Raw genomic sequence first — 27,267 nt, 5'->3', positions numbered from 1 at the left:
GATTCGAGCTACCAATAGACCGTTTCCGCGAAGGCAGGCGAACATCCGACGGTGCGCCACTCCCAGAAATCGGATGCAGTTGCGACATATTGTTGGAAGACATGGGAAGAAGGCCCTCCAACTCAACTAGTCAAGGATCGAACAAATGAGACATCAGCAAACGAACCTATAACAGCACGTGGATTTGAAGGGGCAAACCTTTTTTGCGGCGAGCCTCAGCGAGCTTGCGTTGGGTCTTCGCAATCTGAGCCACGACAGCTTCACTCTCTTCTTCCCTCGACGCGGACCAAGGTAGCTCTCGCAGAGAGATTAGGACAGTTCGCTGGACGTCCAGGTCGCACTCAAGGTCATCAATCAGAGATAAAAGCTCGCCAACCGAAGAAGGCAAGTTGGTAAAACCTGTTGAGGGGTTTGTTGTAGATTCCGCCATAGCGTGACCGTAGGTAGCCCGAAGCAGGCTGGCCAGTGGCTATGCGCGGCTGATGCAAGAGTTAAGAAAGAACCAGAGAAAACGAGGCGCTGTGGGCAAAATTTGGTTGGGTCACGCTCCAAGGACTGAGAGGTGAATGTAAAAGAGCGCGGCTCCAATCCACAAGGCAGTGAAGGCACCGAGGGGCTGGGACCTGACGCTGGATGTTTGCAGGCCGCAAGCGCTGGTGTCTCTTGCCGAATCAGAGGAACCTGGGCCACTTGACCTACCATGGATAATTCTGAACTACTTCCTTGCTACCCGACCGTCTTCCATCCAATCCAATTTGCTGGCAGATGATAAGGTAGGTGTTTAGCGTGTGTGCAAACTGGTCGTTTGCCTCGGTTGGTATAATGGGATGGGTTGTGCTTTGTCACTCGTATTCTTGCAGGGCAGCAGGTAGTAAACGTCTTAAGGCTACAATTCAGGCGGCGGTGATTGATCGAACCTAAGAACCTGGTTGTCAAAGGTTTGACTTGGAAGTTTGGGGCGACGGAATGGAATTGGGATGGGCTCTTTGGACAGGGTGGTATGTGGACAACCATGGGCTCCAATTCCAGGTTACTCCTCCAAAGATGGCACTTAAAGTACATACAGCTTAGAGGCACATGTGATGCTTCAAATTGGCGAGTGCCCGGGAAATCTGAAAGGCGTTGCGAAGGTCTGACGCTGCCCAATGCTTTCCCGACTTTCTGATTCTGTCACTTGGCAACGAGGCTCTCGGTCCTTGCGGGAAAGGCCCAGGCGCGCTGCGACACGCCTCGCATACGTGGGAGGAGACATCAATTTAAAAGGCTCGCTGTGTAGCGTTTACGCGTCGAGCTGTTCCTGGAATGTGGATCTCAAGAGCGCTCGGGAACCAATCACCAATAGGGAACTATCTAAGGCTTTCCAGGCAACCAACAGAGCCCCAGTGGATTGTTTTGCTGGGACAAGGCTCTCAGACACAGGTACAGATGACCGTTAGGTAAACTGAGAGTGATGTTGCACGAGTTAGGGTTTCACAGGCATGGACGAAGGAATTCCGTTTCTAAAGAATCAAGAATAGGCAGATAGGCGAATATGCGCTTGCTGTTCTTGGGTGCGTAGATATCCTCGATTTCGCAAGGTGGCTATCAGGATCGCTTCCCGAAGGTTGTGTGATCCAATGATAAAAGAACCGTCGAGGGAATGGGAGATACGAACAGATTACTAATGTAATTCTCGAATCCTAAGAAGCCATCCGAATTTGAACACCGAACACGCAAATTACAAGCCGAACAACTTGTATCAATCGAAAACCCGATGGACAGGCCGAACAATACCCAAAAAACGCCTAGTAACACCGTATACACTGAAACACCACAAGCCACCCGAACTCGCCATTTACCCTGCAATACATCACCTCATGCTACAACACACGTTGCCTTTTATTCACGACTCTTCCCGTCTTGCGAGGGCTCGGCCCCCGAGCTATTACTTCTTCCCTGATCAGCCGGACCGGTGACTTTGTCCCACCACGAGCTGACTTTACCTGTAAACCAGTCCCAAAAATCCTTGACGGATGATTCGACCTTGTTGACAAATGACTTGCCATCACCGCTGCTGTTCGTCTCACCGCCTTCTTGAGGTTGAGAGCTGGTCGGTTCTGGTATTGGCGGGTCTACCCCTACCGACTTAATAGTAGTAATAGGGTGCGTGAGTGATTGCGGAGAATCTGACACAACTGGATTGACGAGTATAGTTTTCGTTGTTGTTGGTACATGAGTGGGTGAGACGGAAGGTGGGGAGTTCGAGGCTGAGCGAGTTGTTGCGGGCGGATCTGATGGTGTTTCGGGCTTGGCTGCATCTGGATCGCTGTGCAAGCCAACAGGCCTTAGGGGAAGGCGCAGTGTGCCGTTGTTTGGAGCTGGGACAATACCGACAGAGTCACACAGCAGATTGTAAACCTCAATGTTTTCTAGGAAACAGCGTCAGTTCTACGAACTCTTCGAGACTAAGTCGGGAGATACTCACGGAAAGGGTTGAGTCGACTGTTAGGGGGATGCGGGAAAGCCGGGCCACGAGCAATGAAAATTGCCCTCATTAAGGGATGTTCATGGTCATAACCGTGCAGGCCACGCGGATGGTAGGTTTCACCTTTAGCTTGTGCCTCTTTTACATTCATTTCGTCCATCTTGACAAGGGCCCAGCCGGCTTTGGGTATGATCCATAGTGGTGCAATTCGTTCATTATGTGAAAAATGGTAGCGTTCCGGCATGTTGACGTCCCGAAGGTAGACATCAAGATTTGGGTTATCCTTTGTTTTCTGGATCACCTGGTTGTAGATAGCTTGGAGCTCATTAGGGTTCTTGGGCCGCAGGCCGATCAGCGGCCATCCATCGATGTGGTCAAATTTGCTCAAGTCGACAATGTCTTCGAGCTGTATTAACCGGGACACATCAGTGGTCGCCATCCCATGGTCAGATACCACAATGATGTTGACTATATTAGTCAGATTCCGCTGGTCTAGTCCGAAGAGGAGCCGTTCAAACATTTTGTCCACCTTTCGAAGGGTGGATCGTATCTCAGTGCTGTTCGGACCATACTTGTGCCCATCTGAATCAACATTTGGCACATATGCTGCCACAATTTGTGGTCGATCGGGATCAGGCTTGTCCAAGAATTCCAAAATCCTGTCGGCCTTGGCTAAGAGATCCATTCTGCCGTTATACGGGTCCACATATGTCGGTTCGACACCCTGGATGTGCGACTGGCTGCCCTGCCACATATGTATGGCGGTTTTCAGTCCTTGCTTTTGTGCCGTTACCCAGAATGGCTCTCCTTTCCACCACTTGGGATCGCGACTCCGAGCAGGGTCTGTGTAATAGAACTCCGCTTGCAAGACAGGATCCCAGAAGGTATTTCCCACAATTCCATGAGATTCTGGATAAAGCCCTGTGGCAATTGTGTGATGATTCGGGAAGGTGACGCTGGGGAACGATGGCAGCATATATGGCGGCGAAACCCCAGACTTGACTAAAGCATCAAGGTTCGGTGTTAAGCCTCTCTGCAGGAAATCTGCACGAAACCCATCGAGGCTGATGAGAATGGTGGTGGGAGCAAACAAGGCAGTGCCGTTGCTGACCAAGTTCTGAGATAGTCGTGAGCTCTTAGTTCCAGTTGAGAGCTTCCATGCGACAAGAACCAGGATGGAGAAAGCAACCCCGATAATGGCGTAAACAAGCGCCCAAGCCCGGCACCTGCAGGATCGCCTTGCTTTCAAATCAGCGCGATGCAGCAAGTTCCGCCTGTCTAGTTCGTCGCTGTCTTCACGGTCGCTGCTGGAGCCTGTCTCACTGCCCTCCTTCATCCCGCCCTCCTCCATCTCGTACATCAACTCGCCATCCTCTCCATGCCGCGCATCAGCAAACAATCTGTCCCTCTTAGCTTTCCGTCTTGCTCGCCTAGCCCTTCTCTTTTCGAGGCGCAGATCTTCTGCTGAGTCATGGATGCTGGGGGCAGGTGGTTGTGCAGATGGGCTTCGCGAGCGGTTCCTCACTGTCGAGGCATCACTCAAGCGTCTGGTCAGCAACCTTAAAGGGTTCGGGATGGGCAAGCCAGAACCCCGACGCTCGCGGGCCTGCTCTCTCCGGGCCTCGATCACTAGTTGATCTAGTTCCTCTTCCTCCATCAGGACTAGCCTGTCGTGGGCAAGAAGTTCGCGGCTGTTGCGAGCACGCAGCTGACGTTCGTCATCTTCGCTATCGGTATCTTGGTCGCTGCGGATAGAAACGGCATCGGCATCATATTCGGATGGAGAGAGGAGAAGGGCTGGATCACGACCAACTCCAACTCCAGCAGCAGGGGCAGTTAGTTTCAATGGTTCAAGCGGCATCGTATTAGGCGCATGCGTGTGGCTAGGACACTTCAATTTGCAACTCTCAGGAATGCTTAAGTAAATTGCCAGAAAGCTTGCTGGCAGGTTAGTCCGCCATTGCACAAAAAAAAGGACAGCCGCAATAAAGAGAGAAAGTTGGGTGATAGCGCAGCAATTACAAGCTGGAGGGCATTGCAATGCAACAAGTGATAAGCATGTGCTTTGGTCAAACAGAGCAAGCGCCAAAAAAGCAGGCGCGCACCTCCTGGCTCTGTTCTGCTTACGTAATTAACAAAATAATCAGGGTTAGGGTTATTTCGGACGTTGGTTCAACCCAGCTGATGCTGAACAACCAGGACCGGCCCGGGTATCTGCCATTGAGCATTTCATCTCACAAACAGCTTTGAATTGTAATCAAAAGGCTGTTTTTTTTTTTTCACTGGGCGATGTGTTCACTATGTGGCGCCTGTCTTGGTGGGTTTTGCTCCCAACTCTCAATGGAGAACCACACTCGGGCCAGCTGCCAGCATGCAACTCGTAGAAGTCGTGAGGATACCTTCAACATAAAGGTCAAGTTTTCCTGACTCCAAAGCCTCAAAAAGCCCATTAAATTTACTAGAATTAGCTCATCTGGTATCATTGTCTGTATAAGGATAGGGGAGATAGAGGTCCATGATTTTCTCATGTTCCATCACTGTTTTCCTGAGACCTCACCTTCAGGATAAGAGCCAGTTGGTTCCAGGACTGGCAGTGGCTTCTTCCATAAGTTCTCTTAACATTAGATGTTTGTTGGCTCAAATTCAATTCGATATCATTCACTATATAGAACATTATACATGCTTTTCCATTAGGAAAATTGGGCATCACAAGCACCAATGTCTTTTCCTTGATATGCATGCAAAACTAACATCATAATCAGCACCAGCAATAACCATCATTTTCCTCCCAGATTATTCCCTTCACGTCTTTTCCTCCCTTCCACCGCAAGCTAGGGATTGCTTCATCTACGCGCTCCTCAAAAGTAACAGCTACATCCTCTTGATGCTTGTTACCAACACACTTGCAGCCCAGGGTGATTTCTTCATCCGGATTCCAGACAACCACCCTGCTCAGACCATGTGATGATGCTTCTGCCACTGCTGCCTCCAACAACACAGATATATCATCGACTTGCTGTTCTGTAGTGCTGTTCTGGGGGCATCTGACAATTCGAAGCACCCGCAGACGTTTCTCAGACCAGTCGTGTGCCCAGTATGTCCACGCTCGACCATTTGCAGTGATGGCACCTTTGATGAGTGTGACACTATTCTGACCAGAGGAAGCTACTGAGAGCAACCGCTGCTTCCCAAAATCGAACTCAGCCCGCGCAAGTTGCCAGTCGATCAAGTCGAAGGTAGGAAGGAATGCTACCTTGGTATGTCCATCGGCAGGTAAATTGTTGAATTTTTCAACAAGATTTTGTTGGTCCCTCTCGCAAAGCTCACGAATCTCTTTTACATCATGGAGAGGACGTGTCTTTGAGGAGTCAATAGGCTTGAAACACCGAACAGAATGAGGAATAAGGGTCAATGTTGCCTGGAGGCTGGAGAAGGCGACCCAACCTAAGCCAGCATAGTAGTTTTTGCCACTGTCGATGTACAAAGCGCTGCAGTCGCTGTCTGCATCCATTCGTTCTTGGACACGCTGCAGCAAATAAGCAGCCATGCCCACACGACGATACATCGCGTTGATGTAGATACTAGTGATGCCGTAGCCACTGCCTTCTCTGGCGGAGCTTCCGTTCCCGTCCGAGATCAAAATAGGCTTGCGAATAGTCTCACAGCTGGCGATAATCTGGTTTGGGTCGCCGTCGAGATATAGCACCCACACTTGGCTTTTGCCATCCCGAGTTAGGCCTCTCTGGGACATATATTTCTCTCGCTCAACATAGTGAGACGGGTTCTCATGTGTTGCTGAGGCTTCAGCGCCCAACTCCCACACAAGTTGACGCTGTTGAGAGTTTGCCTCAGCAAAGATAATGTTGGAACTCGTAAAACCCATTGACTGAGCCATTGGATTGCCTGCTGACGCTTGTCGTCTGGTGAGGCGATGTCGGTTTCCGGTGTCTTGAGAGGTCAAGATTTCGAAAGCGATGATTGCAAATAAGATTCAATCATACATAAGAACGGGATGCGACCTTAATCCGGGAGTTGCAAGACAGGGAGTGGGTCAAGGTAAGCAAGCTTGGGCACCCTGATGATAAAAAGGTGCCACGACCTCACCGCTCTCCAGGATTCTCGTAGCCGTAAAAGGTAAAGGATGTTCGGGATGGTAGAAACGTTTATGAATAGATGAAGCTTGAGTGTACTCACGCCTTGAGTGTTCGTTAAAACATGATTTCTTTAGGGCACAGCTCCTAAAACTTGAATGTCCTGAACCGTGAAGAATTGGGATGCTCAACATGGTCAGACATTTTCCGTATTACAGAGAAACTAGCCGCCAGCGGCCGTAGATTACCGCCTGCCGAACATCAAGTCGCTTCAAACGGGGCTCCAAAGCTTGATGCAAGCCCCGATTGGCAGCATGCTGGAGAACATGCCTTATATTGGTAGGGGTACTTGATTTATCGTATGCAGGACGCGGGTAGGGCAGTAAGCTCTGAGAAACAGCTCACATCATGATTTCTGTCAGCTACCTGCACTACATGGGCAGGGAGCAAATGGATCCGATGCTAAGCAAGTAATCTAACTCCACTTGGAGATTGTCGAGCCAACCATTCCCGAACACAGGAAGGGCTAGCGGTCACTTGACCTCAAGGGAAGTGCTGCGGCATTCAACGCTTCAGCTTGGATATCCAGCCATCAAGAGCGGATTCTCCACGTATGACAAGATCAATGATGGATTCTAGACGGTGTACAGATGAAGGAGATTGGAAGCTTCGCAGATTCTGAAAACAGAAGGTTTAAGCAATGAAAACATGCCGCGAACTGTGCTGGATCAACAAGCAACTTTGGCAAGGATCTCTGCAGACGGCCAACAGCCTTGCTGTATGAAGAAAATCCGGGGAAATGGAGACGGCACTTGGCGTCCAGCAGCATCCGGAGCTGTGTGGAGTCTGCGGGTCGCGGACCTCGATTTTTGCATTTTCTTGTTCCGGGGCCAAGCCCCGACCCGTGGACCCTTCGTCTCCGTGTTCAGCCACAGAGACGACGCATGATAAGGCCCACCTGTGGCTAGAGCTATCGGAACCGGGACCAAGGGTTCCGCAAATTTTGGCGAGCCCTGCCAATTACCACGACGCGCACAAAAATTGGTCAAGATATCGGTGAACGGCAGCGACTTGGATTCTTTGACGGCCCCGGGAACAGCATCAAAGGTACGCACGACCCTCCACTACACTGTTCCTAAGAGTCCGCACAGTGGTTTCCCTTTCGAAGTTTTCTTATTTTTTCTTCAAATTTCGCGAACGTGGACAATAGCCGAGTCTCCGATTATCACTGACACATTTTGCCAAATCAGAACGTCGTCACAATGGCAGAGATCAACGTTGAAGCGACTTCGTGGCGCCGGGTCGAGGTTGGCCGTGTGCTGAAGCTCGAGAATGGCAGCCTGGCCGCTATTGTCGAGATTATCGACCACAAGCGCGTACGTGCAACCCAATCCGACAGCCCTGCTTGATCGACAACTATCCGAAGCGTCGCATACAAATTGAAGAGCAAAGAAGAGCAAGAGACTAAAATGCTGGCTGTCTAGGTCCTCGCTGATGGTCCCTCCTCCGACCCTAAGCTCGCCACACCCCGCGGCATCGTCCCCCTCTCCCGGGCCCTCCTCACTCCCATCGTGATCCCTAAGCTTCCCCGCGGCGCGCGGACGGGTGCCGTCAAGAAGGCCTGGGAAGCCTATGGCGTTGATGCCAAGTGGAAGGAAACCAACTGGGCCAAGAAGCAGCTCCAGCAGGAGCGCCGTCAGTCGCTCACCGACTTCGACCGGTTCAAGGTTATGCGTCTGAAGAAGCAAAGGCGGTTCGAGGAGCGCAAGGCTCTGGCCAAGATCAAGGCTGCTGCGTGAATTCGCTGAGACGGGGCTGCGGCTGCTGCGTTAGAGGGCAGAGGGAGCGTTTGGCTGGTTAGGCATGGCTTTTTCTGGGGTGAATCGAGGGTATTCTGGAACGGTCTGCAATAACATCAGCATCCGGGTTTGCTGGGTTTCGTCTTTGCGTCGCTTTCGGAAAACCTGTATGTCACATTTTAAGGTGACCGGCGTCATATGGAAAATGCGGAATCAAGCCAAAAAATGACAACCCCAGATGGGCTAATGCCCATGCTCCAGACGTGGTGCCAAATCACCGTTGCGGTCTGTGAGCTCTCTTAATAGAATACCCCCAAAAGCGTTGTGGCGGCAGTTTCCTCCGATCTACATAACTTTGGGCAACTTGATTCTTAGGACAGGCCCGTAGGTTGTGCACTGTCTGTCCTTTTTTCTTTTTTTGCCTGTAAGCCATGGAAGTTGCAATTAAATGTTCACCCATTGTAAAGGGTCATTGTTGGGGTGCATGTCGATGACGGATCCTAGGCTCCAGTGCCGAAGGCAGAGAGGGGTATGAGCCCATTGATTACCTAATCAGGTCTAGTGTTACCGAAGACCTGCGGAATTGACAAGCCCTATCTGAAAATTGGGTCCGAACATTTCTTCCCACCACGCCAGCGAGCTTATTCTTTACCCCCGCATCTCGAAGTCTAGCGGCACTTCTTACCATCAATGTAAGTAGAATCTAAGCAGCAATTCATGGACGCTCTCTGAAACAAAGCTCTGCTACAAATGAAAAATCTGCAAACGTTTGTGGCAACTTTGGGCGGGGCGGGAGCAATTGTTCTGGATGTGTGGGAGCCGTGGGGAAGCTGACCGAGGCTGTGATCTGCTAGCTCTTCAACATGGCTGAGACGCGCGTCGAGGAAGTCCCTCAGCAGAAGGAGGAGGAGACCAAGAAGGTCACCGTCGAGGAGCAGCACGAGGACTCCTCCAGCGATGAGTCGGAGGGTGAGGCTGGCGAGACTAGCGTCCCCGCTGGTGCCCCCGCGGTTATTCACTCCCGCAATGAGAAGAAGGCTCGCAAGGCCATCGAGAAGCTGCACCTTACTCGGGTGCCGGGCATCACCCGTGTCACCTTCCGCCGCCCTAAGAATGTGAGTGCACTGGCGAAGGAACCTTACTGGCGTCCGACTGCTGCAATTCCTGTGAAAGGGCATGCAAAAGACTGCGCAGCTAATGGGCATGGATAGATTCTCTTTGTGATCAACAACCCCGAAGTGTACAAGTCTCCCAACAGCAACACGTACATGTAAGGTTGCCCTTGAGAAAACAAGGTTGGTGACTTAAAGCACAAGCTGACCACATTACTCGCAGTGTGTTCGGTGAGGCCAAGATTGAGGACCTCAATGCTACTGCTCAGGCCGCTGCTGCCCAGCAGCTTGCCAGTCAGACTGCTGAGCATGACCACACTGGCCACGCTCACGACCACAAGCACGAGGAGACCAAGGAGGAGGAGGAGGACGATGGCGAGGAGATTGACGCGACTGGCATTGAGGACAAGGACATTGAGCTTGTCATGACCCAAGCCAATGTGTCGCGGAAGAAAGCCATCAAGGCCCTGAAAGAAAACGACAACGACATAGTCAACTCGATCATGGCATTGAGCGTCTAATCTCGATCGTGCGCACTTGAGAGAAGCTGTCGGTATCTGACTTGATACGGGACATAGATCCGGTAAATCAAAAGTCTGATTAAACTGTTGTTACCACATGCTCATATCACATGTTCATGGATGAACTCGCCTTTGAATGTAAATTGTAGAAATTCTTATCAGCAATGAGGTGTCTGTAATGAAGCAACAGACCCTACCTAACCTGCTTTGTAGAAGATGTTCGGGGAGCTTTGACCTTCAGGGTTCAACTGATCTTTGGGAACGCGGTTGGGATGGGGTACAGAGAGGCAGACCACTCGCACGAGACGCTGCATGATTTGGGCTTATGGAGAGCTATGCCAGTACCTGTAAAAACTCAAAAAGGGTTTCATTTTAAAGACGCAGTAAACTGAAGAAACATAACTATGAGATGGGATATCTATTGGATGTCTCGAGGAGATTTCCCAAGCAACATTGAACCTGCTTTAGATTAGTGCAGAATTCGTTTCCAGGAGTCCGACCCCATACTTGACGGCTGCCGGTTCGTTCCGGACGCACATCACGTGACCTGATTTCTGGCCGACAGGAAGGTTTGCATGCATCGGCAAACCTCCAAGTCCTGACAGCGACCTCATCTCCACTCGCTGACCTCCTCATAACCACCGCAAAAATGGCCGCAGTAAGTCCCCAGTGTCAATTCATGTTGTATTTTTGATGGGAAGCTGTTCTCGCGCCCATTGAAAGGCTGCGGGTAGTTGGTGCTGCAGGATCCGCGCGTTGATGTACTGAGCTAATTTTGGTGTCTGCTCCTCGTTCCCGAAAAATTGTAGAGAAGCGCAGCTCTCAAGGTCGATTGGGCCAAGATCACGACGTCGCTCGGCCTGCGCGGCCAGACGGCGGCCAGCTTGCAGGCTTTCAAGAAGCGCAATGACGACGTGCGCCGCAAGCTGCAGCAGCTCAAGGAGCTTCCCACTACCGTCGACTTTGCCCACTACCGCCGCGTGCTCAAGAACCAGGCTATCGTCGACGAGATTGAGCGGCGCTTCAACGCCTTCCAGCCGGCGACGTACGATCTTAACCGTCAGCTGAAGGCCATCGAGGCCTTTGAGGTCGAGGCCATCAAGAACGCTGAGGCCACCAAGGAGAAGGTTGATCTGGAGCTCAAGGACCTGGAAAAGACCCTCAAGAACATCGAGGAGGCCAGGCCGTTCGAGGACCTTACCGTCGACGAGGTTGCTGCTGCGGAACCAAGCATCGACGAGAAGACCACCAAGCTCGTCACCAAGGGCCGCTGGTCTGTGCCTGGCTACAAGGTCCGTGTTTACTGCCGTCTTCCTGCGACTTCATGTCAAATTGAGAATGCTAACTCTGCTGATAGGAGAGGTTCGGCGATCTTTCTGTCCTCTAAGCGTTCCGTCCGTTTCCCCCATTTTCTCCTGTACTCTAGTATTGTAGATAACCTGAGCGCTGGGGAGGGGTCAACGATGGAGGGGACAATCTAACACTGTTAACCGACTCTTTCCGGTTCTGAACATATGTCATCCGTTTTGACACGACCATTGCCTTTATCACCCTTCTGTTGCTCCAGTCGATTCATGTTCAATCTAGATTTTATGGCTTTCCTGATGCTAAAGGCAGGCAAGGGGTTGGCTCGCAACTCGAGATTCAATTCTGGAGCAAGTCTGTAGTGAGTGCCAAGTTATATCTGATTACCAACTACGCCCTGCTTGAGCGGAGTAATTGGAGTCGTCATTGGACTGTAGCTGGATTACATTCCTTAGGCATTTTGTTATTGATCGAGTTGCCGTGGAACATTAAGACTACAAAACAAAACCCTTGATTTTCTGTCATGGAACTCACAAGAGGACCCTGATTAAAGCTATATAGGAATATGTGTACGTATAGTTTGCTATATGTGTTTGATTCAAAATCTCCGATCAAACAAAGTTCCAGTCTTGTGTTGCCGGTCGATGTTCTCCGTGTAAAGGTTCAAAATACTGGCATGTCTGCGACTAGGAAGCTCTGGGTCATCTCAAGTACCTCTCTATACCAAACTCACGCGGACTGACTTTCAAGCAAGCTCATCCCTCAGGTGTGTGGAGTATATCTGGAAGAACCCAAGACCAATGGCAACCCTAATTCTAACTTATACAATTTCAGAACAAGTAACACGTTTGAGGCATTCAACGGCTTCATATCTAGTAAAACTGCAGTTGAGTTTAAGCAATCTGTTCCCATCTAAGTCACTGGTAGCATTTTTCCCGATGATCACATCGTTTACACTTTGATTTAGTCGTTTCGCCCAAAAAAAGACAACAGGTACAGGTTACAGGGCTTGGGGAAGTCTGGCGAATACAAATGATAGTCAACTATTCCAGAACTTGCTTAATGACTTCGAAACAGCACGTAGCTACATCAGCTTACCGTGTCAACCAATCCGTGGCAAACTTCAGGCCAGCAGCATAGAGACTGCTTTGTTTACATCAACCCCATAATGGGATAGCTCGTAGAAATGTCGAGCAAAAGTTTCAGGGGAACCCTAACCCTGACTGAGAAACTTTGTGGTGCTTGGCCCCACTAAGCTCTGGTGGCCCAATCGCATGCCTGCGAATCCAAAGATCTGCTCCGAGAGCACCCGAGAGAGCTTGAGTGGAAGCCCCAAAGCTTGACCGTAACTGAATCACTTCTTCTTTGTTAACAGTGAGGCACGCATCAAACAACTAACAAATAAATATTTGCCTGCAAGATGGCCGTGTTTACGAGCAAGAAATACATGTCGCAAGCGCGCTCCAATACGTGGGGCGCGCGCTACCGTTCAGCAATGGCCAAGCATCCCTTTTTGCTCTTCGGGCTCCCCTTCCTCACTGTCATCATTGGCGGCTCATTTGTCCTGACCCCGGCGACAGCCGTCCGATATGAGCGCTACGACCGCAAGGTGCGGCAAATGACGCGCGAGGAGGAGTTGGGTATCGGAAAGAGCGGCAGGAAGGTAGACATTCGTGAGGAATACTACGTATGTTTGTCGTTTGGTGCCGAGCCTTTGCTGGATATATGGTTGGCTAGTGGACGGGCTAACACATCCGACCAGAGACTTGCCTATAAAGATCTTGACAATTGGGAACAAAAACGCGTCAAGCGCTTGCCCGGTGAGCCCGACGGCACCCTCTAAGCGCGCAGACTCGTGGGCATTGTTGCAAAAGGTTGCAACTGCAAAAGAGCAAGTCGCGCCGGGGCTAGCTTCGTGAAACAGCGGAGCTCTTGATTAGTTTGGCCCGATCGTTTGTTGAAAATCTTCGCTTTCGACGTGCTCATGACTCTGTACGGCTGAATCCCCATCATTGTTCTTATCTCGATCTTCATTTTTCGTGCCACAGCTGGGTTTCTGCAGCAGCCAGAGGTCTCAACGAGCAGTCTGCTCTTCAGTGTCTCTGCGCCTTAACCGCCGACGGTTGGCCTACAGGCTCCCTCACACACACTTTTTGCGCCGCCTTTAAGTCCCTGGAAAACGCGGTCGGTCCATCGGCGCTGGGGTTTGGCATCTAACCAAGCAAAGGCTCACAGAACGGGGTATACTGGACATGTGCATGCATGATCCATCTGGAGCCCGATTCGGCACTCGAATTGTTGATCGCGGAGGCAAAATTAGCAAAATACGTCTCATTAACCGATCCAAACAGCCACTTGGCATGGGTCGCACCGAGCCATTCAATCAAGACATCAGAAACTTTGTCCTCCAACACACACCACACGCTTCCCCCAACTGTTCGCAAGCCCTTCCAACGCATTGATGGTGACCGGGGGCCGAAAAGCAAGGGACGCAACAATGTCTGAGACCTTCGCCGAACAACGGCGGGCGGCTGCAGACTTGGGAGATCGGGTATTAGGGATGATGCTGTTGATGGCAACTGAAAGGGATAATCTACACCATCTACTGATCTTAACAGCCCGCGAAAATTGATTGCCTTAGGCCACTGTTATAAAAAACTATAGTGTATGCTATGCTGCTGCTGACATATGCTTCAGAGGTTCCAGGGCACCTAAATTCGAGGCGCAACAGGGACGTTGCTTCAACGCCTATGTAATCATGACCCCGGCAGGGTTTCTTTTCCAACTTAAATACTTGTGTTGAGAAACTACAGCCGCCTGTGCGCTCGAACTCCTGTCATAGGTATCAAAACCGTTCACCGATTATTTCGTGTCTACCTTAACAAGCCATTCTAGTTGTTCGGCTTGACTGTTAAGAATGCTCTTCATTTTTGCTTGCTTCACTCATACTAGGATAAGGGCTCCTTGTTCATTCGGAAACATCCTCCGAAGTCTGACAAGTCTGTCTGGTTTGCACGGACCATCTGGTATGTTTCATGATTCTCCACTGCGGTATGTAGACGCTGGCACATCGGGCTTTTTTCTTGTCAGGACTTGTCAACATACTGTTCCCAAGCTAGGTCATGATTGTACGTAGTTTTCTCCTTACCCTGCAGATATGCTTCTAAGTTCCATAATACATTGTAAGTATCTATTCGTGACGCGACTTCTCACATATTCACGGTAGCAGTCAACACGAACAGCTTCAGGAAACGCTTGCCGTCAGGAGTCATCAAGATAACTAGGCTCGTATTAGCGTGGCCTGGCGAAAGATGCAACCTTGATAGCAACATATGCAATCTAGCCTCTCTTGCAACCACTACATCTGATAATCATCGGGTTGACCCAGCTGATAACTGTCATCAAAATAATGTATACGCCTGACTAATTGTGAAGTAATTGAGCATTCCTGTCTCCAAGTTGTTTGTGTGCGCCCGGGGAGCGTATCGTCGAGTCATTGATAGGACGATTAGGACGATCAGCTTCCCCAGCTGATCCGCGGACAATGTGTCACCTGATGTGGTGAAGCCGTTAGCCGTTACTGGTGATGCTACTTGAGAGCAACCAATATGGTAGGACATAGGGCGATCAAAAGATAATGAATGGCCTGGCCGCGTTTGTAACGGTCACGTCGATGGAGACACCCCTGATCATTGGTGGCGATGATGCACAGACATGATGCGAAGATCGGTACTTGCGAGAAGGCTCTATGACTATCTCGTAAGTTTTATGTTGCTGACGTAGGTTCAATGAGATGATGAGATGATGAAATGACAGTATAAGGTTGCTGAATGCGACAGAAACCCTCCAAGGGCTAGGTGACTCGGTGGCCTTCAATCACTGACGTCAATAACTCCGCGTGGTTCTGGAGTTAGGCGTAGCAGGTACTTAGGTAGGGTTCATCTAGAGTGTTCCTCAACTATCTTTCATGAGGTGATTCCATTGTTCCTGAACCGCTGAATCAACCACACTCTCGCTCAAGCACATCCAAACTCCACTATGTCCACAGATATACCCCCGTGTCATCAACCTACTGCTAGTGTATCCATAGTGCAAACCAGACGCCGACCTCTGAAGAGTCCACCAACACACTTGACTGGACTGGGGGAGAGGTTTATCGTAATATTGCGGCTGGTGAACGCGCTGTTCAGTCCAATCAAGAGCGTTAATGAAGAATTTTCTGCCAACCCATAGGTACCTACCTAAGTATGGTGTGACTCTAGGAGACGTCAAACTTTGGGAGCAAGCGAGCAGTTGAGACGAGAGCGGTCTGTTTGCACAGCATTCAAGTACATGCAGCACGCTTGTATATGCTGCCTGACTTCGTATATTCGGTGGGTGCATACGGACTTTCGTAGCATGGCACTTGGGCGCATTGCAGGGAACGGTGTACATGTAGGTATGTTCAGCAACAGATGCGGCTTGTGCTCCGTCTTTTTCCACTAACAGACGAGGTGCGGTGTGGTGGGGGGGTTTGGTTTGCAGTTACCTACTGATCTCTCCACCATGCCGACTCCCACATACATAGGCGGTGAGTAGCAGATAAAAACCGCTTGCTACAGCAGGCGCATCATCCCCCAACTTTCGAGTTCGCGACCTTTAGCTACAAGGTACCAAGATGCTCAACTCATTCGAAGTCTTCGACACTTGTACTGTGTAGCTATGGCACCGAGATATCGCGAATAGGCACTTTGGCTCTTCCGTGATTCCTTGATTCGTGATCCATGCCAATTATCCCTAGTTGGTATCCTACATAGTGTATACTTCTTTGGGCATGTCAAAGTTAGTTTGGTACTTCTCACCACCCTTGAACCAGAGTCGGTGATGTACAGGCACAATCAAGACCCATATCAATTTAGGTGAACAAGTCACTTTACTTCTCTCTAGGAAGAAGCTCCAAAACAGCTGGTCCTTAGAAGCAAACAACAAACCGATATTAATACACTCTGTGATAGTCAAGAACAGGGTTTTTAGTTGACTGGACCTTTTGCGAACCGACTTATTTCAGGTTGGGGTTAATAGCTGGTCTGCATTCTCGCTCCCCAAGCGAGCACAGTCGGCAACGAGAGGACGTGAGTTGACATGGGTGGCGAGCCGCGAATGCCCGCGGCAGAAAACCCATGTAAATCCTGGTTGGACTTGCCGATCCGCACCCTACCCCAGTGACCCAGACATTGAACGAGCGGGGACGGCTCCGTCCAGCTATCACAACGATGACGTCGGCGTGTGTTTGGCTGTGGTGCGGGTTCCCACTGCATAAAACACCCGTTTTCACAGTGCGTTGATGCCATTCAAATAGGCAAGTACTTGTAGGAGACAATTCTCATTTGGCTTTATTGGATGAGACAAATTAGTCTCTTACGCCCTCAGAGAGGCTTCGGGCGTGGTTGTTGACTGCTACCGATGGTTATGCAATCTTCAATATTTTAGCGACAGGCGACGGCTCTCCGATGTGTGCGTTGTGCTGGCACCAGCGCAGGCGATCGTGGCTTTTTCAAAGCGACAAGCAAGCCCATCCTACGTTATCGGTGGACGGCTGAGCTTTCGACTTCGGTGATCGTCCTTTTTGCACGCCCCGCTTGATGAGCGCTGGTGGGACGTCTCAAGTGGAGCACAACAGCCAGTCTTGGCCGGGCTTGGCGATTAGGGCTCCCCTCATTGCCCCGCTCCTACTGACCCCTGCCCCTGTTTTCACAGGCCTTGGCAGATATGGTGTGCAGCTGGGAAACATGTGGCCGCCAGACCACAGCCCAGCTCTTCAGAGCTTTCCGTTCTGAGACGGCTGCAGCCATGGATGCGCCTCCAGGGCTGCAAGGTACCACACCGTCTTGGTCATTGCACTATGGACACGCCAGATCGGCGTACACCGCCGTCTTGTAGCCAAGAGCGCCGATGATGTTTATATATTCCAACGTTGTCCCCTCGCTGTCCGAAGCAGGCCTTGTTTTTAGCCTTCTGTATGGCTCTCCTACCTGGAGTGCTAAGTAGGTTTTCAGCCGAGTAATGCTGGGGTCCGATAAAGCCTGTCGTCGACAAAGACGTGCAAACGGGAGAGCCAACAATTGAAAGCAACGCAATCTTAAATAACGATTGACCGCTGCCGCCTGCAAACCGAGCTTGACCGTACCCATTTGCTTGGAACCGAGAAACCTGCTTCCTCCGTGGCTCGGCTGCTCGAAGTCCGACGTCTAACACAAGACACAATGTTGTGCGGAATCCAGAGCTCCCATAACCATCACCACCACCCACGCCGCTATTTCCTGCAACGATTCAGGAGCCACAAGAGCCTGAAGGCCTGCGCCGACTGCGACTATCCAGGCGCCGCTAGAGTCATCAGAAAGCATACAGACTCTGACCCAAACTCTCTGGCCAGTCCGCGGCCCTCTACCACCAGCCGGCGATCCGAGATGTTTGTCGACTGGGATCCCTTGCGATTACATCCACCCACCACTCCAGGTCCGTCTCCACCACTTCAGCCTGAGGAGTTTGCTAGCAGGAGACATCACTGCCACCACAGCAACGATGAGCTTCGCCATGTCCATTCCAACCGAGCACTCCGTCCGAGAACATACACCTCACCATCATCCGGCAACACAGTAATCTATGACGGTTTTGACTTTGGTTTCACCTCTCAACCCCAGCAACACCCTTCGATCCCAACCATTCTCAAAACTCCTCCTTCAAGAGGTCGAGCCCCTTCACCAGCTCCAAGTGACATCAGCAGTGGAAGCAGTTTCCGACGACCCTCATCCTCGCTGACCTCGTTGTCGTCTGTTTCCTCGACGTTACCCTCCTCAGAAGACGAGGAGGAGATGATTCTCAAGGTTGGTGGGCTGGCCCCGGCGCCACAATCGTGGACCCGACCTCGCCCACGGCCGAAGGTCCAGCATGAAGATGATGGTTTCGATGAGAGCGGAGAGTTCTACCGCCGGGGCGGATGGAAGAGACGAGGGATCGTCTTTGTAAATCCGGACGTTGACCTATCCGGAACGGGGCAATTCATGATCTAATCACTCTTTTGACGTTGCCTCTTTCCTTATCACGTTCGTTTCATTTGTCTTATTTCCACTACCACCTTGTAATCATCTTTGGCCGATATGTGAGATGCCGGACGTGTAACAGAAGGAATTGGCATTGCATTGATGGCGTTGGATATGCATGGACTGCAATATTGGATGGGTATACATACTGGCATAATGGGCACAAAAAGCTAGGGTCTTGGGATCTGAGGAACATGCTATAGGGTCATGACCATCAGGGCGGTATGCATTTTGCGGAACTTAAGGGATTACTTGTCAAACATCAAGAGAGTCAGTCATTTGTTGATCGTCTGCACAACACACCCAAAATACCATGGACGGGGACATCTTATCATGCCATTACGGCAGGCAAAAATACAACCTCTCTTGTAGTCGCTTCCGATATGACCGCTATCTCATGCTGATAATCCGGATGCTCAGACGTAGGTAGTGTGTATCGTGTTGATCAGAACCCCTCCTCTGCCGTGCGAAGCCATCATCTTTCAACATATAAACGGAACCTTTCTGAGAAAAGATCGGGACAATACGCCAGTGCCAAACTGTACAACCCGATTTGTACGGAGAACTTCGTATGCAGCCGGAATCAATTGATAAGGCATCCTTCTGTTGTATGTACCTGGCTGCCCCGAAGCAAAGCTGCCCAAAAAGTTGGGCAGTGTTGGACATAGTGATGTTTTCACTGAAAATGCCTCTTTTGAATTTTACTGCGCTCGAGGCTCCGCCATGCTGCCGGACTGCGGCAATGCTGCATGGCGCTAAAATCGCAACCTCAAAGGCAGAGGTATGTACAAAGCACGTATCAACAGTCGCAACTGGTAACTTAGGAGGTGCTGCCGCGTGGACGATGCGAGCGATGCCTTCTAGGAAAATCTCGCATCTACAACCCCAACCCACCAGTGGCCCCACACCGTCAGCTCCACAGCGCCGTTCCAAAGCCTCTCAGCCCATCCACGAAAACCGCCCTTTTTTGGTATCCAGTTCTGGTCAGCCCGGCTGTGGACCCCTGTCGAGCTTAAGAGCTTGATCTGTGTATGAAAGGCCCATCCCCATCCGATGGAGGCAAGGGACACAAGAATTTAGGCTGCGCAACCACGGCGCAGCAGGACCAACACCAGCTCACCAAGACAGCCACACAACAGCTTGCGACACCAAAGGAGGGTCAAATGATTTTTGGGCCTGTGACTACTTCGCTCTTTGGAAGCAGGAGGCGCGAAACCGGTGTCGATTCCGTTTTTTTTTTGACAAATCTAAACCTTTGACAGATTGATGAGTTCCTGTCCTTCGTGTGTTACTATGATATCTGCGCCACCTGAATGTGACAGGATACGCGGTCTTCAAGGTTCTATCAGGCGTTCTCCTGCAGAGACAAGTGCTGAAATATATCGAGGGAAGAAGCAAGGCAAAGTTTGTTCGTACAACGGAGATCTCCCATCCATGATCGATCAGCACCCTCAAAGGGGTGACACAACTTTACCGTCCAACTATATTGTTCATCTTCTAAGCTCATGAGTGTGAACTTTAACCGTTTCAGGCGCTTGATCTTGATAACAAGAAAAAGAAAGAAAGGATGGCCCAAGTATAACAATAAGCCGCCACCACGCTTTAAGTGCACATGACTAGGCCATACAAGTCATAACTCTGGGTCACACGAATCAATACGTTGCCAAAGCAGCTCAGTACGCCCCCTTTCTGGGAGCCCATCCCGGCGCTTGTACCACGCTCACTGTAAAACGCGAAGTGGCCACCGGAGTGCGAGCCCACAGGTCCAGAGAAGAAATATGTGCACCGCCCGCATTGAGAGCCCAGAGCAAGATGCCGATGGTGTTGTTCCCTCGATAATTGAGAATACCCTCGGGCACAGGAAAAGTAGTTTGCGGACCGATGTAAGAGATATATCGACCGAATTCTAAATATTTGGACCAAGACAGAAGGAGGTTAGTAAGCATCACAGCCGCTTAGTTTTCCGACAAGCAAAAATATGAAAGCCATTCTGAGAATTTAGTGTGATGAGGTACCTTGCTAGGACGAGCGTTCTTCCTGCTTGTCTCATATGCTTCTGTATTTGTAAAGGAGAAAATATCGATTAATTAAAAGGAAGGAAACGAGACATATGGGAGGTCACAATGACTTACGCCACCCGTTGACAAACAATAGTGCGCGATAACCCCCAGCTAGGTTGGAATCTATCGGGGGGAACTCGAAGTTCAGTGGAATATCCCATTTGTCAGATGGTAAGTCCAACTTGAACTCGGCCGTGTAGAACGCTACTCCGGGCTTGTCAATGCCTTGAAATGGCGATCCAGGCAGAAATTCGTTCCTCGGCGGACCAGGCAAGTGGAAACCCTGCCTTTCAGCATAGAATCCGCCCTCGTTGAGTGGCCCCCGCGCTTTATCAGCATATCTCTCACCCCCGAGATTTCCAGTTACCTTCCACAAGATCTCCGGACCGTCGCCGGCCCAGGTAACAAAGTTGTACGCCATAATACCCCGTGGCTGCTTCATGTCATCGCCGCCAACAAGCCCATTTAATGCAAGACCCATGTTATCGACGACAACGGTCAAAATGTATGTCTCCCCTTTCCGCAACCCCGCAATGGGGTAGGTGTCATCATGGGCAGCTGTGTTGTTATTCCAATCTACTTTCCCTGGCCAGCTGCCCACAAAGGTGCTGTTGAGCCAGACGGACGACGCAAAAACAGTGCCACCTTGGGTTACGATCCGGAACGCTGTTTCAGTTCCCTTGGCGATGAACCTTCCACGGAAGATCAAGGCACCGGAATGGAATCCATAGTCGGAGCCATATAACGAGGTTGGTGTGAGTGGGGGCTGTCGAAACGTGTTGTTGGTCGTGACGTTTGCCTGCGGCCAGGCAGAGTCATCGTACCATGGCTGAATTTCTGGAAGAGAGTCGATGTATCTCCAGTCAAGCTTTGTCAAGTCGGGTAGTTCAATGGAAGGCGGCGAATAGGCAAAAGTTGTTTCCCAGTTGCCAAGCTCGTTGATTGAATGGGAATCGATATCTGCCGAGTTAATCGTCACTTTCGTTATTGTTTCTGGGATGCCAATGATCTCAACATCCGTAGTGGCGTTGAAATCGGCTCGAATATTGAGCTTGTTGCCTTCGGATATACTAGCTGAGCGCACCAGATAGGGACCGTTGACGATCAAAGGTGGATAGTCTTTGAGTTTGGTAACCCAATAATTATACACAGCATTGCGGTCTAAACATAAGTGCTCAGTAGGAGTAGGTGGTAAAGCTGTGAGATATGAAAACTTACCAACAAAGTATAAATGAAGTTTGCCAGCCTTGAGGTATAAGCGTTCGGTTCCGCTCACCATCCATTTGGCGTATAGCAGCTGACCATCTGGATTGACGTGAACTCCAGGACTGAATACAATATCAACATCGTTTTTGTCCTTCACATCCCGCTCAATTAACACTTCATGAGTTTCGTCAGCATTCCCATACAAGATCACCACAGTGCGGGATTCGTATTGCTGCCAGGTAAAGATCTCGGCGGTGCAGTAGGTAAGGTTCGCTGGTCCGACCGGGTAATCTGTCACATAGATCTTGGAGTCGCGCCCAGAAAGCGTCAATTGTTGAGAATCATAAACAGGAATTGTTTTGTATCCCCAGGATGTTGGGAGCGTAATGTTAAAGGATAGCGGCCAGTCGCTCCTAAAGTTGGCATGTCGAACAACGTAAAAGCTCCCATCTTTGCCTGTGATATTAGTGACGGCAATCCTGGAGTCGGGAATAAACACTCCTTGTGTATAATTAGGCGATGGGGTTGCTGAAAGATATCCGGGAGAGACCTTGAGGAAGTTGGCAAACAGCTTGAGTTCTGAGTATTTTCTTCTGGTGATTGTCCGGTCCTCTGCAATTGCCTATGATTGTAAGCGTGGAAAACCCCCAACCGAGAGGAATGTACTCTTACAGCAGCATAGTCATATGAGGTGTATCCACTGTCGTAGCCCAAATTTCCCCAGTTTGTCCCACCAAACATCTGCAGTGTTGTAAGCATGGCGACCGTTGAAAAACTGGTTGTTCTCTCAAGTGCTATCCGTTGTTAAAAGAGATGCATACCATGTAGATGTTGAGGATTGTCACCCCGGAAGCAAAGGCGTTCTTTAAGAGTATCCTAAGGGAGTCGTCATTCATCCTCTGAGCACACCTCGAAAATCCCGGTCCTCCCCAGTAGTCAACGATCCCGCCCTGAGAGCAACGAATTAGCCATCTTCATCTGGATGCAGGATCTTATCAAGTCTAACCTGAAACTGTTCAGTATTAGCATTTACCCATGCATGGAGCTTGGACAAAATTCTTGGTTTCCACTTACTTCCGGGATCGCATGTGGCGTTGACGGACTGACTTTCTCATGCAGCCGGTATGATCCATCAGGCAGAGACGCATTGTTCCATTCCAGATCATTACAAGAATCTTTAAATGGATTCTCGCTGTGACCGTAGATATCTACTTGGCCGACTCCCGTACCAGGGGCATTATGTCCAGCTGTCCAGATGTCATTGTTGATGAACGGGACCACGACACCCGCATTTCTTGCTTGGTTTTCCACATATTGCATGTAACCTGGATCTGGAAACTGGAAACCAATGCTCTCCCTTGCTACACTTTGCAATGTCAGTCCACGTTGGGTACTTTCATCTATGGGTTTTTCTCCAGTCCTACCTGTATCCATCTTCTGGCTGGTACAAAACTACACGACCACCGATTGCCAGCTGATTCTTAGCAATGATAGAAGCGATATTAGAGGCGTAGCTAACCGGCACCGGTATCTCTTAGTGAATCTTCAAAATAGACAGAAAGGTTTGGTACCAGCTTACTTGTTTGTAGCTGCCAGGTAATCCCAATCTGCAGTCCTCACATGCCCAACCAGCCTTTGCAACCAACCTGGCAACCCTCCACCTGAAACTGCTGCATCTGAAAGCTCCGAAGTCAGTCGGCCTGGATTGCTTTGTCGTATCCCGTTTTGATCACAATAACAATCAAGACCAGGGGAATGCAGCAGATCAAGAACTTACGGATATATGGTCCAGGTCTGGCAATAACCCATAAGCCGAGTTCCTTAGCAGCCTTGAAAAAGTCCGAGAGGTCAAACACACCGTCGGCGCGAAACACTCCAGGCTGTCCTTCGTACAAGCACCAAGGCACCTGGAAGGAAACCGTGTTGAGCCCTGCGGCGGCCATTTTCTCAAGCACATCGAGCCATAGTGATGGGACTGGCAGTCGGAAGGGATGAAATTCGCCAGAAAATAGTATCTCACGGGATCCTGTGATTACCAATGATCTGTTATCCCAGCTGATAACGGGGATTTGTGGGGAACGGTTGAGGAGGATATTCCTTCTAGAAAAACTCGTAGATGCACCATGAAGAATAGAAGAGAGCCTTGAGAAAAGCTTGACAATTCCATTGGCAGAATTGTTACTTGCTTCTGCCCCAGTTCTTGAGTAAGGTGATTGAGCAGGGTTGACTGCAGCTAGGGCTCTTGCAAAGTTGAGTACAGCAAGGACCGGGACCAAGAGAGTAAATTGGAGCCTCATTGAGACATGTAAGATTAATTAGATGTATAACAATACCCAAGAGTCAACTCGGAGACATGGGGATATACATCGATATTCGAGGAAAACATGCATGAGGGGCTAGGGAGATATGTTGACTTAACTATTGGGGCCATGAAAATTGGGAGACGCTAACCTGCCGCTTATTGTGTACAAGGGCTTCTTGTATGACTACCTATGCTGCCTATAATACTAGACGATGGAGATGCGATTCATGGACACAAGCATTGTGATACTCGTCCAGTCCACACTATAATCATCTTAGAAAAGGACTTTGAGCAGAGTTTGTGCACACCGAAGAAAAAGTACACTCCACTCTATCAAATACTTGTACATATATGCACGCCATTTAGCCGCCTTGAACTTTTTTTTCTCCCGCAGCCCCAGGGTGCTTGAGTAATGGATGATAATGCTGTTTTAATTCTATATTGTATGGGATAAAACTACAAAATTTCATCTTTGAGAGCTGAGAGACATTGAATCCAAGCCACGAAGCAACCATCTATATAATACATACCAAACTTTGTTGCAAAACTGACTGATCAATCTCAAGCTCTGGTGCCGCCATCTCTTTCATTGTTGCCCTGCCACCCCCAGTCATCTCGCTGCCAAACACCGAGGAACCCATACACTGTATGTCGTGGAACTCCTCAGTTCAAATGTGGGACAACCGACTTGTGGAACCAAGACTCCAAGATCCAACGCCATCAACCCACATTAAAAACGTCTTGATCTGAATAAGGGTTGAAATCCAAAGTCACAGTTCTATGTAGTCAAAAAGATTAGAAGATCAGTAAATAGTGTATGGGCCGTGAAAAGATCTGTAAACATGAAGAAAAGCGACCTATGTGATTAAATGAACCAAGGCTTGGGCAGCAGTCCGACTCTCGGTATGGAAGCGAACAATGAAGAAAGGACTAAAGACTTGCGCCTTGAGAAAGAGCCTGCAACACGTACACCATATTCTTGTACTCGCTCTGATTGAATGTCTATTACTGTCATGAGGCGTGTCAGGAGGGACTGGAACCACACATGGCGGTCAGGTCTCGACTGTTCGGGTCCGATGGTCGTCTAACCGCGAGCAGATGCAGCAGGATTAGTGAGACATGAAAATATCGGCAGACAAGCTGTTTCCAGTTGTTGCCCGTCTGGCATCACCTGTCGGTTGCAAGTTCTCTCCTTTAGTAACCATAACTGATATGGTCGATGGTACTTAATAGGTGTTGCCAAATAGCTTTCGAGGTCTGGATCTGTAGGACATGACCAAAGCAGTGAGGCAGCAGTGTCAGAACAAGGCACGGCAGATGCGGTTGCTAGCTGTCTGACAAAAACACCAATCTCACCCGTCCACAAAATAAAGCAGGGCCTTGGTTATCCCCATTGCACAGCAGCTTCCAAGGTGCCCATAGTCATTCTGACTGTCGGCCGGACCACTTTCAAACACGCCATTGACTGTGATCAAACCTTGGGGCTAAATTTTGTGATCTGTAATCAGAACTGCGATGTCACAAAAAGCATTTGAATTAGAATAAAGTATATTTCTGTGTCCGAATTACCTATCAGGTGGTGTCTCTTCAGCAGCAGCGTGATTGTTGTCGAAGGAATAAGATTTATTAGATGCTGTAATATTATCAACTTCATTAGCGAACCAGGAACATGTCAATACATTATTAAGTTGAAAAGTGTGTGCAAATTATAATTCTCCTATCGCCTGTTGATGAGGGCAGACCAAAGATCGTGATATGTCTGTTGGTGGTTGGCTGATCTCGACCTTGGAAAGGTTCTTGGCATTTTGCACGCCCAGTTATCGTGTGCTGGTTCCAGAGATCTGGGGCTGATGCCAAGGAAGCCTGGCGACGGTGGGGCTCACCGTTTGCCTAGAAAGGCTGACCAATCGGAGCAGTCATAGCCTCAGCTTCAGCGCTGCAAGGTTGGCAGGTGGAGATTCAAAGTGGGCCCAAAGCCCGCCAGAGCGACATCATCTCATCGCCGTCGCTACAGTCTACGTCGAAAAGAACAGCAAAAGGACCAAGATCTACACTCGTTAAACTCACATATGAGCTCTGTGTGGACAGGAATAGTCGCAAAGATGTTTCGTTTTGTATGTACTACTTTCAGTTGGACTATTGCTAAAGGTGAATGAGAACATTAAATTAATTAAATTGGGCAGCATAAACCGCTCGACGTCATCACCCTCTTCCACAAGGCCAGCTCGCCTACGTCGGTCAGGCTGGCTGCTGTTCTTCAGCAGAGATCAGCTGCTGCAACAGAGGCATCGACTGAGGACAAGCCTGGAAGGCCCGAGTTTAAGCTTGAGATTACCGAGAACCCGCCGACTCCGGAACAGCTGCAGACAATCCTCGAGTATGCGGGCTCGAAGCGTATCTCAACTATTGTTCGCGGTGCCACCAACCAAGCAGAAGCATTGAGGAAGTTTAAGGAGAGCCCTGACAACTTTATCCGGCCTGTGGTATGTACTCACCCTGTTTCATTGACCTCTGATAGAAGCTGACAAGCGACTCTCTAGGTGGTAGACTGGAACAATGGCCAGGCCAGGGCTGGCGAAAACGAGTCTGAGATTCTCAAGATGCTCGACTCGGTACGCAACTAAGTGCAGAATAGAAGCAACCATCCCTTAGCCTTTATCCTCTGCCATCTCCTCTCCACTATGCTTTTGTTTAATTGTTGTACATACCCTTCATACATATGCTTTCATGCCTGAGTGGGTCAATCAACAAGGCATCTGAAGGGCGTGTCTAATTTGTCACATATGTGTACTTTGATGAACACAACCAAAATTGCAATTGGAAGTCAAGGTTAAGTCGGAAATAAACTTTGAAGGGTATGCGTGGGGAATGGTTGGCGGGGCGATCTGTTTTGTGCCATGGGTTCTATTCAACTCGTCGTCTTCCTATTGTTGCCCACTGCTTTTCTGCCTTCTTTCTGCACCACAATAACCAGAAATTGACAATATTTGTTTCCTAATCACCAATTTATTTCCCTCTCTTCCAGCCTACGAGATTCTCACCCTTTTGCCACCACACGTCTTCCCACCGACCAACCCTCTACTTCAACTTGCACTAGAACAATCCATAACTCATTCACTAAGCCGTGTGCTTTTGGGCTTGTCTTGTAACTGCTCTTGGTTCATCGACTGCCCTTTTACGACTTACTAACTGCCGACATTTTGTCTTAACTCTTTCCCCTTGACCTGGGCTCAAGAGAAAAAGCAATTCTGTTTTTGCAGTTGCCAGCCAAGGTACCTTGATACGACGACTTCTCTTCATCGCAAACAAAAGTTAGTTGGACTAGTCA

At 49.7% G+C, this 27,267-nt stretch overlaps 8 protein-coding genes across 8 annotated transcripts; 6 read left to right on the top strand and 2 right to left on the bottom strand.

Moving 5' to 3' along the window:
- Window positions 1-1,878: 1,878 nt before the first annotated feature.
- CTHT_0014500 (ectonucleotide pyrophosphatase/phosphodiesterase-like protein) lies at window positions 1,879-4,325 on the bottom strand (the record flags this gene model as incomplete). The annotated part of the gene is made up of 2 exons (XM_006691900.1): window positions 1,879-2,408; window positions 2,465-4,325. The coding sequence occupies 2 exons, from the start codon at window positions 4,323-4,325 to the stop codon at window positions 1,879-1,881; spliced, it is 2,391 nt and encodes a 796-aa protein (XP_006691963.1).
- Window positions 4,326-7,817: 3,492 nt separating this feature from the next.
- Window positions 7,818-8,354, top strand: CTHT_0014490 (60S ribosomal protein eL14; the record flags this gene model as incomplete). The annotated part of the gene is made up of 2 exons (XM_006691899.1): window positions 7,818-7,931; window positions 8,040-8,354. 2 exons carry the CDS (start codon window positions 7,818-7,820, stop codon window positions 8,352-8,354), a joined length of 429 nt encoding a protein of 142 aa, XP_006691962.1.
- An 863-nt stretch (window positions 8,355-9,217) lies between these two features.
- CTHT_0014480 (uncharacterized protein) lies at window positions 9,218-9,987 on the top strand (the record flags this gene model as incomplete). The annotated part of the gene is made up of 3 exons (XM_006691898.1): window positions 9,218-9,469; window positions 9,566-9,624; window positions 9,690-9,987. The coding sequence occupies 3 exons, from the start codon at window positions 9,218-9,220 to the stop codon at window positions 9,985-9,987; spliced, it is 609 nt and encodes a 202-aa protein (XP_006691961.1).
- Window positions 9,988-10,636: 649 nt separating this feature from the next.
- Window positions 10,637-11,374, top strand: CTHT_0014470 (mitochondrial ATP synthase D chain-like protein; the record flags this gene model as incomplete). The annotated part of the gene is made up of 3 exons (XM_006691897.1): window positions 10,637-10,645; window positions 10,797-11,279; window positions 11,345-11,374. The coding sequence occupies 3 exons, from the start codon at window positions 10,637-10,639 to the stop codon at window positions 11,372-11,374; spliced, it is 522 nt and encodes a 173-aa protein (XP_006691960.1).
- Window positions 11,375-12,712: 1,338 nt separating this feature from the next.
- CTHT_0014460 (cytochrome c oxidase-like protein) lies at window positions 12,713-13,135 on the top strand (the record flags this gene model as incomplete). The annotated part of the gene is made up of 2 exons (XM_006691896.1): window positions 12,713-12,979; window positions 13,055-13,135. The coding sequence occupies 2 exons, from the start codon at window positions 12,713-12,715 to the stop codon at window positions 13,133-13,135; spliced, it is 348 nt and encodes a 115-aa protein (XP_006691959.1).
- A 4,399-nt stretch (window positions 13,136-17,534) lies between these two features.
- Window positions 17,535-18,341, top strand: CTHT_0014450 (uncharacterized protein; the record flags this gene model as incomplete). Its single annotated transcript, XM_006691895.1, has 1 exon — window positions 17,535-18,341. One exon carries the CDS (start codon window positions 17,535-17,537, stop codon window positions 18,339-18,341), a length of 807 nt encoding a protein of 268 aa, XP_006691958.1.
- A 1,703-nt stretch (window positions 18,342-20,044) lies between these two features.
- Window positions 20,045-23,580, bottom strand: CTHT_0014440 (beta-galactosidase-like protein; the record flags this gene model as incomplete). The annotated part of the gene is made up of 10 exons (XM_006691894.1): window positions 20,045-20,277; window positions 20,504-21,592; window positions 21,650-22,259; window positions 22,310-22,378; window positions 22,459-22,587; window positions 22,644-22,649; window positions 22,712-23,003; window positions 23,062-23,151; window positions 23,217-23,337; window positions 23,415-23,580. 10 exons carry the CDS (start codon window positions 23,578-23,580, stop codon window positions 20,045-20,047), a joined length of 2,805 nt encoding a protein of 934 aa, XP_006691957.1.
- A 2,461-nt stretch (window positions 23,581-26,041) lies between these two features.
- Window positions 26,042-26,563, top strand: CTHT_0014430 (uncharacterized protein; the record flags this gene model as incomplete). Its single annotated transcript, XM_006691893.1, has 3 exons — window positions 26,042-26,053; window positions 26,123-26,422; window positions 26,480-26,563. The coding sequence occupies 3 exons, from the start codon at window positions 26,042-26,044 to the stop codon at window positions 26,561-26,563; spliced, it is 396 nt and encodes a 131-aa protein (XP_006691956.1).
- Between the last annotated feature and the right edge of the window lie 704 nt (window positions 26,564-27,267).

This window comes from Thermochaetoides thermophila (assembly GCF_000221225.1).
Source record: "Thermochaetoides thermophila DSM 1495 unplaced genomic scaffold scf7180000011814, whole genome shotgun sequence".
Taxonomy (NCBI): Eukaryota; Fungi; Ascomycota; class Sordariomycetes; order Sordariales; family Chaetomiaceae; genus Thermochaetoides; species Thermochaetoides thermophila.
This window is presented reverse-complemented; position numbering and strand designations above follow the sequence as displayed.